Genomic DNA, 15,764 nt, shown 5'->3' on the forward strand with positions numbered 1-15,764 from the left:
TGGAATCTAGAAAGCATTATCAGTAACAGAAGTTTTAGGTAAAAAAACAGAAGAAAAGGTTTGAAGGAGTGTCCGTAAACACCTCAGCAGTTTCAGTGTAATTTGTTGTTCAGTTATAAAGGGAAAACCTGGAAAGCTCCTATGAGCAAACACTCCACGTAACTCCTTATGGTTTGGTCACTCAGCCATTCCCCTTTAACACCATACCGGTGTGACCACTACCTTTTCATTCATTTCCTTTTGATTCTTGAAGCTTTTTCATTTTTTAACATGATGATACCAGAATAAAATAGAAATATATATATAATTATTAATGTAAAACAATGGCTATTCATAATCACACTAGCTTTGTTAGTAAGTGTTGGCCCTCATTTTAAGGCAGATCCATTAATTTCAATTAAATTCAAATAATTTCATTTGTTTAGTTCTTGAAATAAAGCACAGCATCTTAATACATATCAGCATACTATCTAGCACAATGAACTCTGACGAGACAATTGATACAACAGTTAGATTCCAGTTCTTACCATCAGGCTTTTTGCAAACAGAGAAGTAACTTTCATTGCAGGATCCTGTCTTCCAGGCTCCAGAAGTGTCTAGATAAACGCAGCCTATTTTCTGCTTTGGCTCCCCTTCAGCCCATTTAGTATACTTCATTCTCCAGTTATCAATCCACTCATAACGTCCATTAGTCTGAAAAGAAAACTCCAGGAATTTAATTTTAATCATTAAGCATTTCTTTGTTAGTCCAATGTCTGTTATGAAGATGCTTGTGCAAGAAGTTTTCATTTAGGGCAAAAAAAAAAAAATGATTTTCAGCAAAAAGAAGTGCAGAGTAAATGACACAGAATGAATTTGGAACTCAACAAAACTGTTAACTTGGGTGTACTAATAATCTCACTTCAAACAGTTTTTAGGAGTAAAGTCAGAAGAGTAATTCCCTCCTCTGGGCTACAAGTAATATAGAATATTTTAACTTAAAGTACATTTAAAAAACAATTAATCTCCCACCTAAGCTTGTAAACTAAATTAATCCATTGTTTTTATTAGGTATGAGGAATGTTTTATTATTTAAGAAGTGGATTACGCTGAGTCATTTTTATTTCTTTTGTGAGTTCAGCCAAACGGAGGGAATGCAGGACAAGTGTATGTGCCAAGCACAAAAGAAGGTGTATTTTAATACTAGAACTACCTACATATCAAGGAACTGGGAGAGGGCAGACAAATAAAATAAGATAAACCAATTATTTAATAATTTGGCTAACTATCCTCAAAATGTTGAGACAGTCATTGTAACAAAACCGATGTTACTTTAAAATAAATGATTTTCACTGTACATCTTAAAATATGTGGATTTTATCTCAGAATAAACATTATACACTCTCTACAAAGAGATAATCCAAAATGTTAGCCTGGATAGTATTGTTTGGGAGTGCATAGAGTTTAATGTTGCAGGAAAAGAGGGAAAAGTATGTACACTGTATACAATTTATTAAGTGTAATGGAAGAGTAGAGATCCCTACCTGTCAATCTGACACTATAAAAAGTACTTAGGACCAAGATACAAATTACTAAGTTAAAAATATAAGGAGATAATAAGAGTGGATTTTCTGATTTTTCCATAAGAAAAACAGCAGCATGTTCAATCAGTTTCATGTTCTTACCACATTACTGTTAAGACCAATCCATATGGGCACCCCATACTTTAATATCTTTAGCCAGAGAAATGAATGACTGTAGGGGTCTAAGATGCTGGAAAGGTCAAACTGATCACGTTTGCAGTTTTTTCGCGCATCTTCCCATTGCATTTTGGTACGGATGAACAAATAACTACTGTTACCATAACGGATAATGCTTGATGGGTCTGTAGTTGTAGAGGGAAGCAACTCAGCATCTGTATAATAAAGGAAGAAAAAAAGGTTCATGTACTAGTTCAACTGGTGATTATGATTTGACTGGAATTGCAAATAAGATAAAGCAACGTGTCTCCTTTCAGATTTTAAACTCCCTCAACAGCATGGGTTGAATGTGCTATTTTTTAGGCCAGATTCTGTAGTAAAAATCAATTACAGATCTGTCAAAAGGAAAGGAGCTGCTTAGAGCAACCTATGACAAAGAGTAAAGGAACATTCTGTATAACCCTGCCGAATAGTATAATTTAAATGAATTGAGAATAGAGCAGGTCATAACTTGTCTTCAAGAGATGTTTTTGCCAGAGAAAATGTAAACTACAAAACAGACCAGCTCTTACAAATCAATCTGATATTTTAATCCAGGTTTTCACTGGTTTTAGTTTCCTTTTTGGAGGTAAATCAGCTCAAGTTCATTGTGGATGAGTTACATTTGAACTCTAGACAGTTCATGCAGCTTGTACAATTCAGTATTGCCCAGAATACATTCTAAAAGCCAACATGTTCAGAAAATGACAGACAAAAGTCATGGAACAATTATCATTCTCATATATTTCTAATATATAAGTTTCTTAAAATGCATTGTTGAAAGCTGTAATACTACACACAGCAAAATTAGAACTGCTCCTGCTCAAAAGCAGACGTTGATCAGCAAGTATCACCCTTACAGTGAAATTTCATACTCAACACAAATACGCAGATATAAATTCCTGCTCAGGAAGTTACACAGCAGTTACTGGGAAGGGTCAGCTGGGAGTAGTTTCTACTGGACCTTTGGTCTGACAAGTATGATGCTTATGTTCCTGCCTGAAAAGCAGTTTGCTGATGTATCTTTATTAAGAGTGAAATCATGTTGAAATCCAGCACTTAACACCCCAGAAAGAGCCTGAATAGTCTTGAGCTTTGATTATACTTTAAAAGAAAACACAAATACCTGCTTTAATTTGGCATATATATCCTCTGTTGTTATCACAACTCTCATCAGCCCACTTCCCTGCTTCCTTAACAGGATTATTTCTCATGACAACACAATCAGCCTTGAGGCAAGAAGATACAAAATCAGTTACAAATAACTAGAAAATGTGAGTAAGAAACTTATATCTCATTTACGTCTTTATAAAGAAATAACATTCTAATTTTATTCTCATATCTTTTAAAGTTTTTAATGATGTGGAGTTTCTCTTCCTCTTGCACTGCACAAGTTTCTTAATGTTGCTCTATCTTGAGCAACCTTGCGGTGAATGAGCAGACAAGAAATTCCTGGATCCTCCCATCTCCAGGCATACAGCATGAAAAAACGGAAAGCCGTAGATAATTTAAAGAGAAATCAAATCAGCTACTGTAGAAAAGATTAACTTTGCTCAAGAGAGAAAACAGGACCTTCACCGGGCAGTGTAACATTTCTGAAATATCAGTCCCTTAAAATTCCTTATTGCAAGCTATAATACTAGACACAGTAAAATCAGAACAGCTGCTACTCAAAGGCAGCCATTGATCTGTAGGTACCACCTTTACAGTGAAATTTCAAATTCTACTACATGGATGCAATATCTAGAAACTTTGTTAGCATATATTAAAGAGTGACTAATGCACTGTTTTCTTAGTTATTTTTGCTGTCCAGAAAAAGCTGTACAGAGAAAAACTTCAATAGTAAGTGAAATGCATTAAGATTTAAATATTTCCAAGTGAACAGTTGCAAAGTACTTTGTATAAACTATGATATGTTCTTTCTTTTTGCTGAGGTCAAGTAAAAATAAATTTGGAATTTATAAAATAGAGACTTTAAAAGTTTTCAGAGATGACTTCATAGAAGTCCTAATACTTCCCATTAGAAGAGAAAAAAAGATGTATTGCTCCTTCCAAAAGGAACACAGTATACATACTTTCTATTTTGAGCTTCGTATTCTCAAAGATTTTCCCCAATGAGGATAAGAAGCTCAGAGGTGATACTTTCAAAAACAGGAAAAGAACACTGTGCATAAAACTAAGATTTCCACTGTGAAAATTTCATTCAAGAGAAATACAGCTAATATTGTAATCAAGAACTGTCGAAATCACATAAGATTAGCGAGAGGCACCCTAAGACCTATGAAATCAGTTTGTATGACAGCAAAATAGGGGAAGTTATTTTTTTTTTTCCATGAAACTTGAATGCTTATTTTTTCACAGATATATGTCCTTCCTGCAAATGTGACTGACCAAATTTGCTTGTATGTGCAACAGGGAGAGTTTTTCTGTAAATAAACCTTACAAGCTACACGCCAACTGAGAAACCCCCTATGTTCAGGCACAGCTATGGTCAGAGGACTAGGAAGATGTGTTTATTCAGCACACTTCTGGGACAATGTCACAAGGTGGGAATTTCACTGTCTTTTTAACAAAGCCTGAGAAAAGGCAGGGCAAATACAGGTGCTCTGCAGCCTTCAAGGACATACAGAAATGAAATCTGAAAGCAATCTTCGTATAAGCACTGTATAGTACCTGCCAACAGCAAACACAACAACTTCCCAATGGCTCAAAGTTCTTCACTTTATTAGGATCTGTATGTGACACGTGTAAGGTTTGTAAGTAATCATTTTACCAATGCAATATGTAACACCATGAATAACACCTAAAATAATAGTTTAAAAATGGCAGGTTTCTGGGAAAAAAAGAAAAACAACTAGGGTGAGGTCAGCGCTGCTATTAAATTCTATAGGTATGAAACTAGTAAATTGAGCAGTAAAGTTTCAAATCCCTGCAAATGTCTAAATGTGTAATCTAAAAGCAAGTATCAGCGGTCAGTTTGTGACTGCTATTTACCTGGCCATCGTATGAGTATGATCCCATGTGTCCCGATGGGAAACCTTTGGCCCAGTTTGTGAAGTAAACTCCTGTTCCATCTGTCCAGAGGAACTTCAGTTCATGATTTATATCATTTAATCCAATCCAGGTGTCAGTAAGAAAATCTTTCATATGGAAGGTGAGGAAAGCTAGAGTTGAAAAAAATAATAATACAAAAATAGAAAAAGAAATATTTTTAACTAAGGGTGATTGAACCTAGGTGTCAGGCCTCACTGACATTAATGGCATCTGGTGATATTAAGTATTTTATTGAAATAAAGAACAGTTTATTACCGGCAACACAAATAGATAAGATGAGAAGGAGGTGAATTTTGAGTTTAACAGAGAATCAACATGTGTATCTGTTGCTTTGTGCAACCAGCTACGCATCCAACCTTGTACTGGGATGAATTCCAGAAGCATGACAGGAATAGTTTTATAAGGTCTCAAAACATTTTTGAATCCCAATACTACAACAGATTGAGAAATATAAAGCTGTGTGGATTACACACATTTTTGATAATGCCACCAGAGTGGTTATGTTACCGTGGCATCATACAGGCAACACAACTGAGCACTTGTGCAGCTGCATCTAACAGAAGAACCTGTTCCTCTATCACTGAAATACATGTGTATTAGCCTGCACTCTCACAACAAGGTGCAGAATGCACAAGAGAGATGCTTCAAAATGAGTCTCAGAAGAGCTCTTTATCATCACCAGAGCAATTACCACATCTTTGCAAAGTCCAAGAAGGTGCTTGTGTATCTTAGCTAGTGTGGATGGCTTAAAAACAGAGCAGGCTAGGTCAGCTGGCATTCATCAGCTCACTAGACCACAGTATACCAAACACTTCTCTAAAATAAAATTGCTAAAACAAAATTATCGCGCCTTTTGCCAATTGCAAGCCAAGGTTATGAGCTCACTCTTCTCCAAAAATAGATAAATTTCTGTCTACTCTATTAAACGTTCAACTTCTTTCAGTCTTTTAAAATGAACGCAACTTACTTAACATTTCCCAGAGTAAGACCTATAAATTTCTATGCCAAATGTTAGCATTGCTGCTCTGCAAGAAACTGTAACAAGAACTCAAGTCTTTATACCTACACTATCAGCAGTAACAATAGTTTTATGCTTATAGCTTTATTGGTCATTTCACTCTTACCTAGAATTCAAGGCCTGCACATGAGTCATCTGAGAAACTGTAGGCTATGTTGGATAAGGATTTAATCATGCTTGATAAGTTTGTGAAAGTTTAACTCTTCATCTCTTCGTATGTGGAAAAAAATAAGTAGTGATAAGTTAAAGTTAGCAATCTAACATGTTAGCTAATTAACTAGCTAAACTAGTTAATTGCTCAGAGTACATTGACTTGTTTTACAAAGTATGATTTTTCAGCATGATCTTTTGAGTTCACAAACAGTATGCATTATGCAGTATCTGGTTCTCAATGTAGTCTAAAACAATATTTCTAAAGGAGATGTTATTAACATCTATCAAAATCTCTCCTAACTTAAATGTGTGTCATTTTTATTCAAGCATGGGACACCTGCCCATTTTCCCAGTCACCGATGTGATTCTTGTAATCATTAAAATAAGCTTCTCTAGTGAAAAGAACGATGCAACTATGTAGTGAGTTATGGCTACGTGTATGAGCAGTCCAGCCTCTGCCCCAAACTGCCCAGAGACAGCAAGTTCTAATCCCAAAGGTGTTCTGCTTGAGTTACTATGGAAAGCCATGCAGAGAGTTAACGCCAAGTAGTGAAACTATATCACTTGAAACGAAACTTGCTGGGTCCAGCTGGCATCATGTGCAGGCAGAAAAAGCATTACTTTAGTTGCCAAGATAATATACTTGCATATCTAAGCCAGCGTTAGAATTTGGTAGATTCGGGTGCAGATTTCACTGTAAATTTTTAAGTATTGTATGTTGTGGAACCAAAATCAGATGTAGAGACATCATTCCAATGTTTTCCATATTTACACAAATACAACAACCATCTGTAAAAATTAAATGTCATCTCATCTAGTTGCTACAGAACTATTTACAGTACCTTGCACTTGTTCATTAGGGATAGCGGCCAGGTTTCCTCCTAAATTCATGCAAGCTGTTCGTGCAGCATGCCAAGTGACACGTTCATCTTCTGTAGATCCAAATATTTTGTAACACTAAAACATGAACAAATTCTCCATTTATTACCTTTACTCCAACATCTCTTACAGACTGAACATCACTGTTTCAAGCAAAGCAGGAAGGAGAAAAGGTGGCAAAATAACATTTAAATGAGACAAAACACATTCTGCTCAAAATGAGCTTTTGATTCTGGTCCATACTCTAGGTAAAATGTAAAGTTTCAAGAAAACATTCTCCTAAACAAGACATATACTAGATTTGATTTGAAAGTGGAAGAAAATAATCAAAACCTGACTTTTTTAAACAGTCAACTAATATTGGTAAACTCTACAAGACTTATATTAGTCCACCAGGTTTTTTTTGTTTGGTTTTTTTTTTGACTCTACAAAACATTTCAGTTTTAAAGTCAAGAAAGGCCAAATATATTAATTACTGAAAGAGCATTATAATTTGGTTCAAGTACAAACCAAAGCGTCAATACTTCAGGAAATATGTCTAAATTCTTTAGGAAATGACTAACAAAAGGTTTGAAGAGAAGACTAGAGAATGACTTCCATAAACTGCAACTAAATATGTTTATATTTGACACTTCTAATGAAGTGTCAAAAAGCAAAACAGTAGATGGGTAAACAAAGAAAAACATGTAGACAACGTCTGAAAAAAAAAATAACAATATGTTACTCCAATAAGAAACAACATTTGCTTTTATTTAATGCTTTGCCAAACATCCAACATGCTCTGTATTTGATATAGTACCTTATTCTGAAAGGAAAGCCAAGTTGGATTACATCCTCTTGGAGTTGAAAATGTTGTTGGAGGAACTGTGGAATTAATGGAACTGTTGTGCCTTTCACATATGTAGGGATTTGGATAACCACAATTTATATCATTCCAAAATCCTAAATGTAAGATAAAAGGGGAATTGGATGATGTCATGTCCAGAATTAAATCAAAACAATTTTCACTCATTCTTAAACAAGGTTGAAACATCAAATCCTGAGTCCCTTAGTTTATTATCGTTCTATATCAGAATCTAGGATAAATATGGCACATAATACATGCTGACATTAGTGCTGAAAGCAGCACAGAAACAGGTAGTAGAGTTTTATAGTGACACATTAGGCCACTTTTAATTAAAAAATATAAAACAGCTGTATAACAATCATAACCACAAACTTCTATCTCAGCTTCCCCATATTATATTTAAGATAAACATCGGAACTGAGAAATGTTAAGTCCTGACAATAATACTATGGTCCTCTACAACAACATAAAACAGAAAAAGAAAAAAAAAATAGAATGGGTGCCTCTCAGAAGAAAAAAAATCTGGGACACAAGCACAAAAACAATGAAATTCAGGAACAAACATACAGAACTCACCTAAATTTTTATACATGACTACACAGTTTTCATCATTATTTGCAAAGTTAGGTTCATGTGGTGCCCACGCCAAATAATTCACTGGAGTGCCATCCATCCAGCTTAAGAAAAATAAACCAACAAAACACTTCTTTAATATAAGCAGGATTGATTCCACATTTAAAAAGTAGTTCTGCAATATCTTTAGTACAGCAGTTCGTAGTGTGCAAGATTTTTTTACTAGTTTGTCTCCCTACTAATCTTGTTGAAATTATTCTCCATGGATAAACATAGTATATGTGCTTACCTTCGATTTACACAATAATCAGACACTTATACAGCTAGTAGGAAATACCCAAAATAACCATTCAGGTCAACATGAAAGCTGGACATCATTTCAAAATGGGATAGCACAGATGCTCACCATTTTGCCCAAATCATACATTAATTTTACCTATCACACAGATAAGAGATTTTAGTCATAACACAAGCAAAATGCTTGATCATTCCCCTATGCAGAGGAAAAACTGTGATAAATTTAGGACAGAATACACTTTTAGAACGTTCAGAATCAAAAATACCAAGCATGAAATATTAATCCCAGGAAATTTTGAGTAAAACTTAGAAATATTCTCATGGGCTTTGACGGGATACAATTTCATTCAAGCACTTCAGAATTTTTTTCTCCACTCAATAAATGCAACCATGATGGTTCACATTCACCTACCTTGTTCTTTGATCAACACTCAGTTGCAAACCAATGAAATATGCATCCTCTTTGCCATTCTTCAAGATCTAGAATATAACAATTAATATTGTATATACTTCCCCTTCTATCACAGAAATTTGTTAATAATGAGTAATACACTATTCATTCACAGGGAATATTATTTGCTATATTGTCTAGCTACAACAGCAAAGTTAAAAACAGCTCACAGCTGACAGTCATCAGTCAAACTTCACCACTGACCAAAAAGTTCGGTTACTATATTATCACTTTTTACAGACTTTCTTGAAACTCAGTGAAATCGTCAACTCTTGAATAGTCTCTATAGCTGACATCATCTACAAATACCTTGAAAGACACAAACCCTCCTACAAGTTGGATGTCAATTAATATAGGCTCTTGTGTCAACTCACTGACATCCTTCAGCAACGTCAGGAAAAGCTTTAAGTAGATCGAATCTGACTTGTAGATTACTGACTTAAAGAAGTTGGCCTGAAGACAGTAATCAGGCAACTAACCTTCAGTCACTAAGGAAACATCATCTAAAAGTTCTCTGCTCATAGTCCACCACTCAAGTACTTCACCCCTAATTATGTTCCATACAAGGAAGCAGAAGGATGAATTTGACCAAAAAGAGGCTGTTAGGTAGACTACATCTCAGATACACTGACAAATTCAAAAGCCAATGTTCTGAGAGTTGCGTGTAAGCCAATACCTATTTTGATTTGCTACTTAGAATGTTTCATCCATTATCTTTCAGTTAACTCACTTGCCCTACAGAATTGTAGCTCAAGAGTATAATGCTTCTTGCTAAAATGAAGCCAAAAATTAATTAAGCATTAAGATTTACCTTAACACATTAGCAGCTGCAGACAGACAGATATAATGGAATGAATGATCTTTGCGGGTCCCTTCCAACCTGGGATATCCTATGATTCTATAATTCTATGATAATGTGGTCTAATTGCCACATGGAATAATTTAAAAGCAAATTCGGATTTATTTAATGCTTACTGTACTTATTTCTATCCAAAGAGGCCCTATCTCTGATAGGAAGCAATCTAAAAAATAAAAACAACTTGGATTTATCATACATTCTCATCTGGCTTAACACTACTGCAGTTTCACTGACTTCACTGTTATAAAACTTGTAAGGAGAACAACAGGTTGAATAGAATTTGTGCACATTAATGTATTAATTTTTCTTACATATCGCCAGAGGAACTTTCTTTCAGTTTCACTCTCAATGACAGCAAGGTCTCCAAAGTTCTTTTTGCAAAACTCTCGACCTTTTTCCATTGGAACACTCTCCGTGCTGAAATAATAATGTCTGTCTTCATGTATAATCCATCCATCCTCTGTAGTCATATACTCTGTAAGACAAATAGTAAGCTAACTATACTGTTACAAAAGGTACAAGATATTTTCATTAGTAGAATTTTAAAAATATGCTTAAACACACATACACAAATAGTAAAAGCAAGAACACTTACTGGGTACAGGAGATTCTGTTGGTTCAGGCTTTAAACTTGCACCTGAAAGAAAAATAAACATTTATTTTGACAGTAAACTTTCCACTGTAAGAGGAAATGTTTACCATGATTGATAGGCATGTCTCTTAACACTGAATTTTATGTTAGCAATGGATTTAATACTAAAAACTAGGAGTAACTAAATGACCTAAATCACTTATTTTTGGTCAATTTTAAAAAAAAAAGTCTTGATCCCCGAGGCTCTAAAAATATAAGCTATTCCTAATGTGCAAGGCATTTTATAATACCCTGTTATTTGTGTAAACTAAGTAATTGTTTTTAGTATTCCCTGGATGCTGAAAAACTTACATCTCAGGGCATTCTCACTATTAAGACATTCCTGTTTCTCCCTCCTTTTCCCACTTAATTAATACGTGAATTGTGGCTTAAACCAGAGATAGCAAGAATCATAGAATGGCTTGGGTTAGAAGAGATCTTAAAGATCATTTAGTTTCAACCCTCCTGTTGTGGGCAGGGTTGCCCTGAGCCAGATAAGGCTGCTCAGAGCCCCATCCAATCTGACCCTGAATGCCTCCATGGATGGGGAACGCAGTTTCTCTGGGCAGCCTGTCCCAGTGCCTCATCACTATCTGAGTAAAGAATTTCTTCCTAATATCTAATCTAAATCTCCCCTCTTTCAGTTTAAAACCATTCATCCTTGTCCTATCACTGTCAGACTGCGTAAAAGGTCAGTCTCCCTCCTGTTTATAAGCTCCTTTTAAATACTGGAAGGCTGCAATGAGATCTCCCTGGAGCCTTCTCTTCTCCAGGCTGAACAAGCCCAATTTCCTCAACCTTTCTTCACAAGAGAGTTGCTCCAGCCCTCTGATCATTTTCTTGACTCTCCTCTTGTCCTCCTCCAACAGTTCTATGTCCTTCCTGTGCTGGGGGCCCCAGGCCTGGATGCAATACTCCAGATGGGGCCTCACAAGAGCAGATCTGCGGGGGACAATCACTTCCTTCGCCCTGCTGTCACCTCTCTTTTGATGTAGTTCGGGATACAGTTGGCCTTCCAGGCTGCAAGTGTACACTGCTGGCTCATCAACCAGGACTTTATCTCAGAAGAAAGAGCTTCCACTGAGATCTTAAAAATTTCAATAGAGACAATTTCACTGGAAAATATATACTCCCAAGAAATTAACTAGTCTGTTCTAAAAATATTTCAGGCTACAGTATATCCTTATTTGTTTTGGTTATGGCATGACAGAGATAGATTCATATATGACATCATTAGCATCTCAGAAAAAACAATTTCTAAAACAGGACATCTCTCTATAGGTTTATCAGTTTTGTTTGTGCTACAAATAATCTCATTGATATTGACATTTAATAAAAAATTCTCCACCCAAGTAATCCTTTTACCAGCACGAAGCAGATTTAGCAGCTTATTGTGAATAATCTGATGATTACAAAGGAGGCATCTTTATTTTTCTCATTGCCCTCCCAACATATGATTGTGGCAAAAAGCTTAACTAAGTGCTTTCCAAAATACTCATATTTACACGTGCTGTTTGTGCAACTCATAATTTCCCTAAATAATTTTATCTTGATGTTTTCAGATAACAAAAACATCCAAACTTAGATTAGAATAGGACTTTGTGATAAAATACTAAATGAACATAAAACCTAGTCAACACAGAACAAATTATCCCCAAACCAGGCTCCATCTTGCAACTATAGATTAAATTAGCTTACCAAATAGTACCTATGCCAAATAAAGGAGAGAGTTTTCACATATAAAACTTCAAATATTGGAAACTATTTTCTTGCGACTTGAAGCTCAACTCAGAAAAAAAAATCCAAAGTAGCATTTACTGGAGAAAGAATGAAGTGAGAAGTGAATGTGAATATTCAAAGTAACATCTAGTTTTGAGGAATCACGTTTCTTTTTCCGAAACCATAGAGAAAGATCAGTGAGAAGTCCTAGCAGGGCACCACTGTCTCTGTATCTCTGAATGCATCAAAGACAGGTAAATCCTTATTCCACTTTCACATTTCACCTTTGCCAGAGAACTGTTATGGTAAACAGGTTTGTAGTTTTTTTGTTTTTAAAGAGTAAGGGAAAAGAAAAAAAACAACTGAGATTCTTTTCTTATTATCACAATACACAGAAGGAAGCAATAGTACCTTTTCTTATCTGGCAGATCCATCCATATAGATAATCACAGTGCCTGTCATTCCAAAGCATGCTTGAATCACCACTGATCTCTGCACAGAGTTCAATTCCTTGATAATTATTGGGTTCTCCAAAGCCCCAGTTCTCATACCTCACCTATGATAGAAAAGGTTTTGTGAGGATTCTGTAATACAGCATGATACTAATGGAGAAAAGGAAGAGACAGTATCAAAACACAGGCTGTTTTGATCTTAGACCTGTTTCTACCGTCAGTACAAAAGCTGAGGTAAGAGGAAACCAGCTTCTCCCTGCAAATACTGACACTTCAGATTTGTTTTCAGACTGCAGTTGGACCACAGTTTAGGTAACTGTTGTTTCTTATCACACTTGGAAGAATATTGATTTTTTATTAAGGACATAAATTCTGTGAAATTATGATGGTGAATGCCACATGTTGATACCAAAATAAGCAAATATCCTATTTGAGTAAAATAGAACATTACTGAGAAAACAACAAAAATGTTGGCATTTTTCTCATAAAAATATTACTGCTGCTCTAATTTTCCTGTTTAAATTCTAATTTCAGTTTTCTGTATGGTAAACTTCTATCAGTATATTTTGATCAACTTCACATTAAATACACCCACATCTGCAGAACCACTTTTGCTTCTACAGTTTAATATCTTAGCCTATAGTACAGACAAGTCACAACTGCCTTCACTTCCAGTGAACATAGGCCATTTCAGATCAAGATCTAATTAGGAAGGAACAGAAATACTAATGACAGATTATTTTATTTTAAAACAAACAAACTACCATAAGAACATTATTTTTTAACCTCCATGAATTCTATTTTCTCATTGATTTAATGCACATTTTCTTATCAAAAATCATTATGATTTAGCCATGAAATTCAGCCATGAAATTGCTATTCATAAGATTTCTTAAAGTGAACATGACAGAGTAGAGCATTACAATTAAAAACAAAATGGTACACAGACATTTATACCATACACTTAAGAAACTCAAGGAATGGAAAATAACAGCTGTGAAGAATTAAACCACTGACCGGAGATCCATCACTCCAGACAAAGCCATCATCAGGATTCAGGTAATACAAGCCCATCCAGAAATGCTGGTGGTAAAAACCATTGTTTCTAAACAAAACAAAACAAAGGAAGAAGAAAAATAATAAATCTTGGATTTATAAGGAGCTTAAGCATAAAAACAAAACTAAAAGGGCATTACAGTATTTTTTTTATAATTTATTATTCACAGTAGTTGATAAGCTTTCGTACAAATAATCCTTTAAGCTGTTAGAAACAATAAAAAGAGAGGACAACTATTAAAATACAACTATTCCTAGCTTTCAGCACTACATATTAACTCAGTCAGCTTGAAATACTGCCTTATACAGAATGCACCCAGATCCAATCCAACTCCTGAAAATCTAATAAGGAGTCTTATTACTTTTCTGTAACAGTCCTGTACAGACTGGTACCTTACTCTATGCTCTCTTTAAAGGGACCTATAGTTTCCAAACACAAAATTACTTGCTGCAGCTGAATCACATTAGAAAATAGCACCTTAAATTAATTGTCGTATGCAAGCAGATATGCCTTACTGATTTATCAATATTTATTGAACCAATACATATTAATGCAGCATCTGAAACTTCTTCCTTACTTGAAGGGCTGCTGCATTTTGCATGGCTGCCAGGCTTTAGTCCTGCTTTCTAGTTAGACAGGTATGTACATGTTCAATGAACTCCATCTATTCAAGTCATATTGCAAGTGTTATCTTTTTAGCAGTATTTGATCACATTCAGAAATCTCTCTCTTTTTACAGTTCAGGGACCTATTAACTTTATTTACATTCCCTGTGCAGGAAAAAATGAACCTGAGGTCGTCTCTGTATTCTGATTAGTTCTTAAAGTGATGAACCAAAACATTAACCAGATTTATACCATGACTGTTTTCCTGTTTGTACATTTGCTTATGTTAAACAACCTGTCATCTGTAGTAATTTCAAAATATCCACAAATCCACAGTAATTTTTTTTTTTTTTAAATCTGATCATTAACCTTGTCTCAACTAGGTATCTTGCCAATCTCACTATAGCATTAGCCTCTAGGGAGACTGAAAATGAATCCAGATTGGCTTATACTGAAGTAAAAACATACACCTAAAATGAAATATTTCAGGAAGATCAAAAGGGTAATTAAAGTGAACGGATGACCACACTACAGATACTCACGCAATAGAACGCCATATCACATACTGCTCTTCTTTACCATTAATGGAGGCCAGATCTCCTCCAATAGTTCGACAAAATTCTTGAGATTCAAGCCACGTTTTCCTTTGCTCTCCTTTTGAAAAAGGCTAAAGACAGCATATTTTACCATCAGGTATAATAGACCATATAGATGGACCAATAGACCATTATCAAGAAATTCAAAACCAATTCACTTAAAATTAACTTGTTCTATAGGGATTACAGAAAATTACAATGTAAGGTCAAGTAGTGTTCATCTGTTTGAAAAACAGGTTTCATATGAGCATCCATGAGGCAAACTGGCAGACTGCATTGCTGACAGCAATATCTGCTGCAAATTGACAGGAGAAAGACAATATAAGACAGTATTTCAATAGAACGAGGATGGGAAATTAAGCTCAAAAAGATCAGATCTCAAGATCAGACTTTAAAAGAGTAATAATATTTCAATAAAAGGGGATATTTCAATAATATCCAATAAAAACAAATATTCAATAAAAGGGGACAAGTCCTGAACATATAACCCATGAATAAGCTGATAAAATAATAAGACTATTGTACACCAGTTTTTACCGCGTGTAGTTGTACCAAAGAGAAACTACCTTAATTTGGAACTAAGCAAAATACTTACTTTGAAACAAAAGCTAATACGACTGTTTGAGTCCCAGCCTTTCGGACAACTGGGAACAGGAGTTGTTGTAGGAACAGGTGGAGGTGTCACTCCCTCTGCCCACATTTTGCATAGGAATTTTGCCTTCTCCTCACATTTTATTACATCCCATAATCCACCTGCTGTTCCAGTTCTCATGGCAACACAGCCCGGCTTTCTTCCTGGTTGAAAACAGAAATACATAAAAGCAACATTTCAGAGGTCACTGAGAACTTTAGAAA

At 35.2% G+C, this 15,764-nt stretch overlaps 1 protein-coding gene across 3 annotated transcripts in view; it reads right to left on the reverse strand.

Moving 5' to 3' along the window:
* Positions 1 to 15,764, reverse strand: part of LOC110395139 (macrophage mannose receptor 1-like) — a 53,685-nt gene that overhangs the window by 8,380 nt on the left and 29,541 nt on the right. For all 3 annotated transcript variants that reach the window (XM_021389292.1, XM_021389294.1, XM_021389293.1), the window contains exons 12-25: positions 15,505 to 15,704; positions 14,856 to 14,980; positions 13,669 to 13,756; positions 12,611 to 12,755; positions 10,445 to 10,486; positions 10,161 to 10,324; positions 8,952 to 9,019; positions 8,246 to 8,346; positions 7,622 to 7,764; positions 6,786 to 6,900; positions 4,713 to 4,882; positions 2,845 to 2,947; positions 1,665 to 1,894; positions 528 to 693 (exon numbers count right to left, since the gene is read on the reverse strand). In XM_021389292.1, the coding sequence (XP_021244967.1) occupies positions 528 to 693; positions 1,665 to 1,894; positions 2,845 to 2,947; positions 4,713 to 4,882; positions 6,786 to 6,900; positions 7,622 to 7,764; positions 8,246 to 8,346; positions 8,952 to 9,019; positions 10,161 to 10,324; positions 10,445 to 10,486; positions 12,611 to 12,755; positions 13,669 to 13,756; positions 14,856 to 14,980; positions 15,505 to 15,704 (1,860 nt within the window). The remainder of the gene's footprint in view (positions 1 to 527; positions 694 to 1,664; positions 1,895 to 2,844; positions 2,948 to 4,712; positions 4,883 to 6,785; positions 6,901 to 7,621; positions 7,765 to 8,245; positions 8,347 to 8,951; positions 9,020 to 10,160; positions 10,325 to 10,444; positions 10,487 to 12,610; positions 12,756 to 13,668; positions 13,757 to 14,855; positions 14,981 to 15,504; positions 15,705 to 15,764) is intronic.

The sequence above is a fragment of the Numida meleagris genome, chromosome 2, assembly GCF_002078875.1.
Source record: "Numida meleagris isolate 19003 breed g44 Domestic line chromosome 2, NumMel1.0, whole genome shotgun sequence".
NCBI lineage: Eukaryota > Metazoa > Chordata > Aves > Galliformes > Numididae > Numida > Numida meleagris.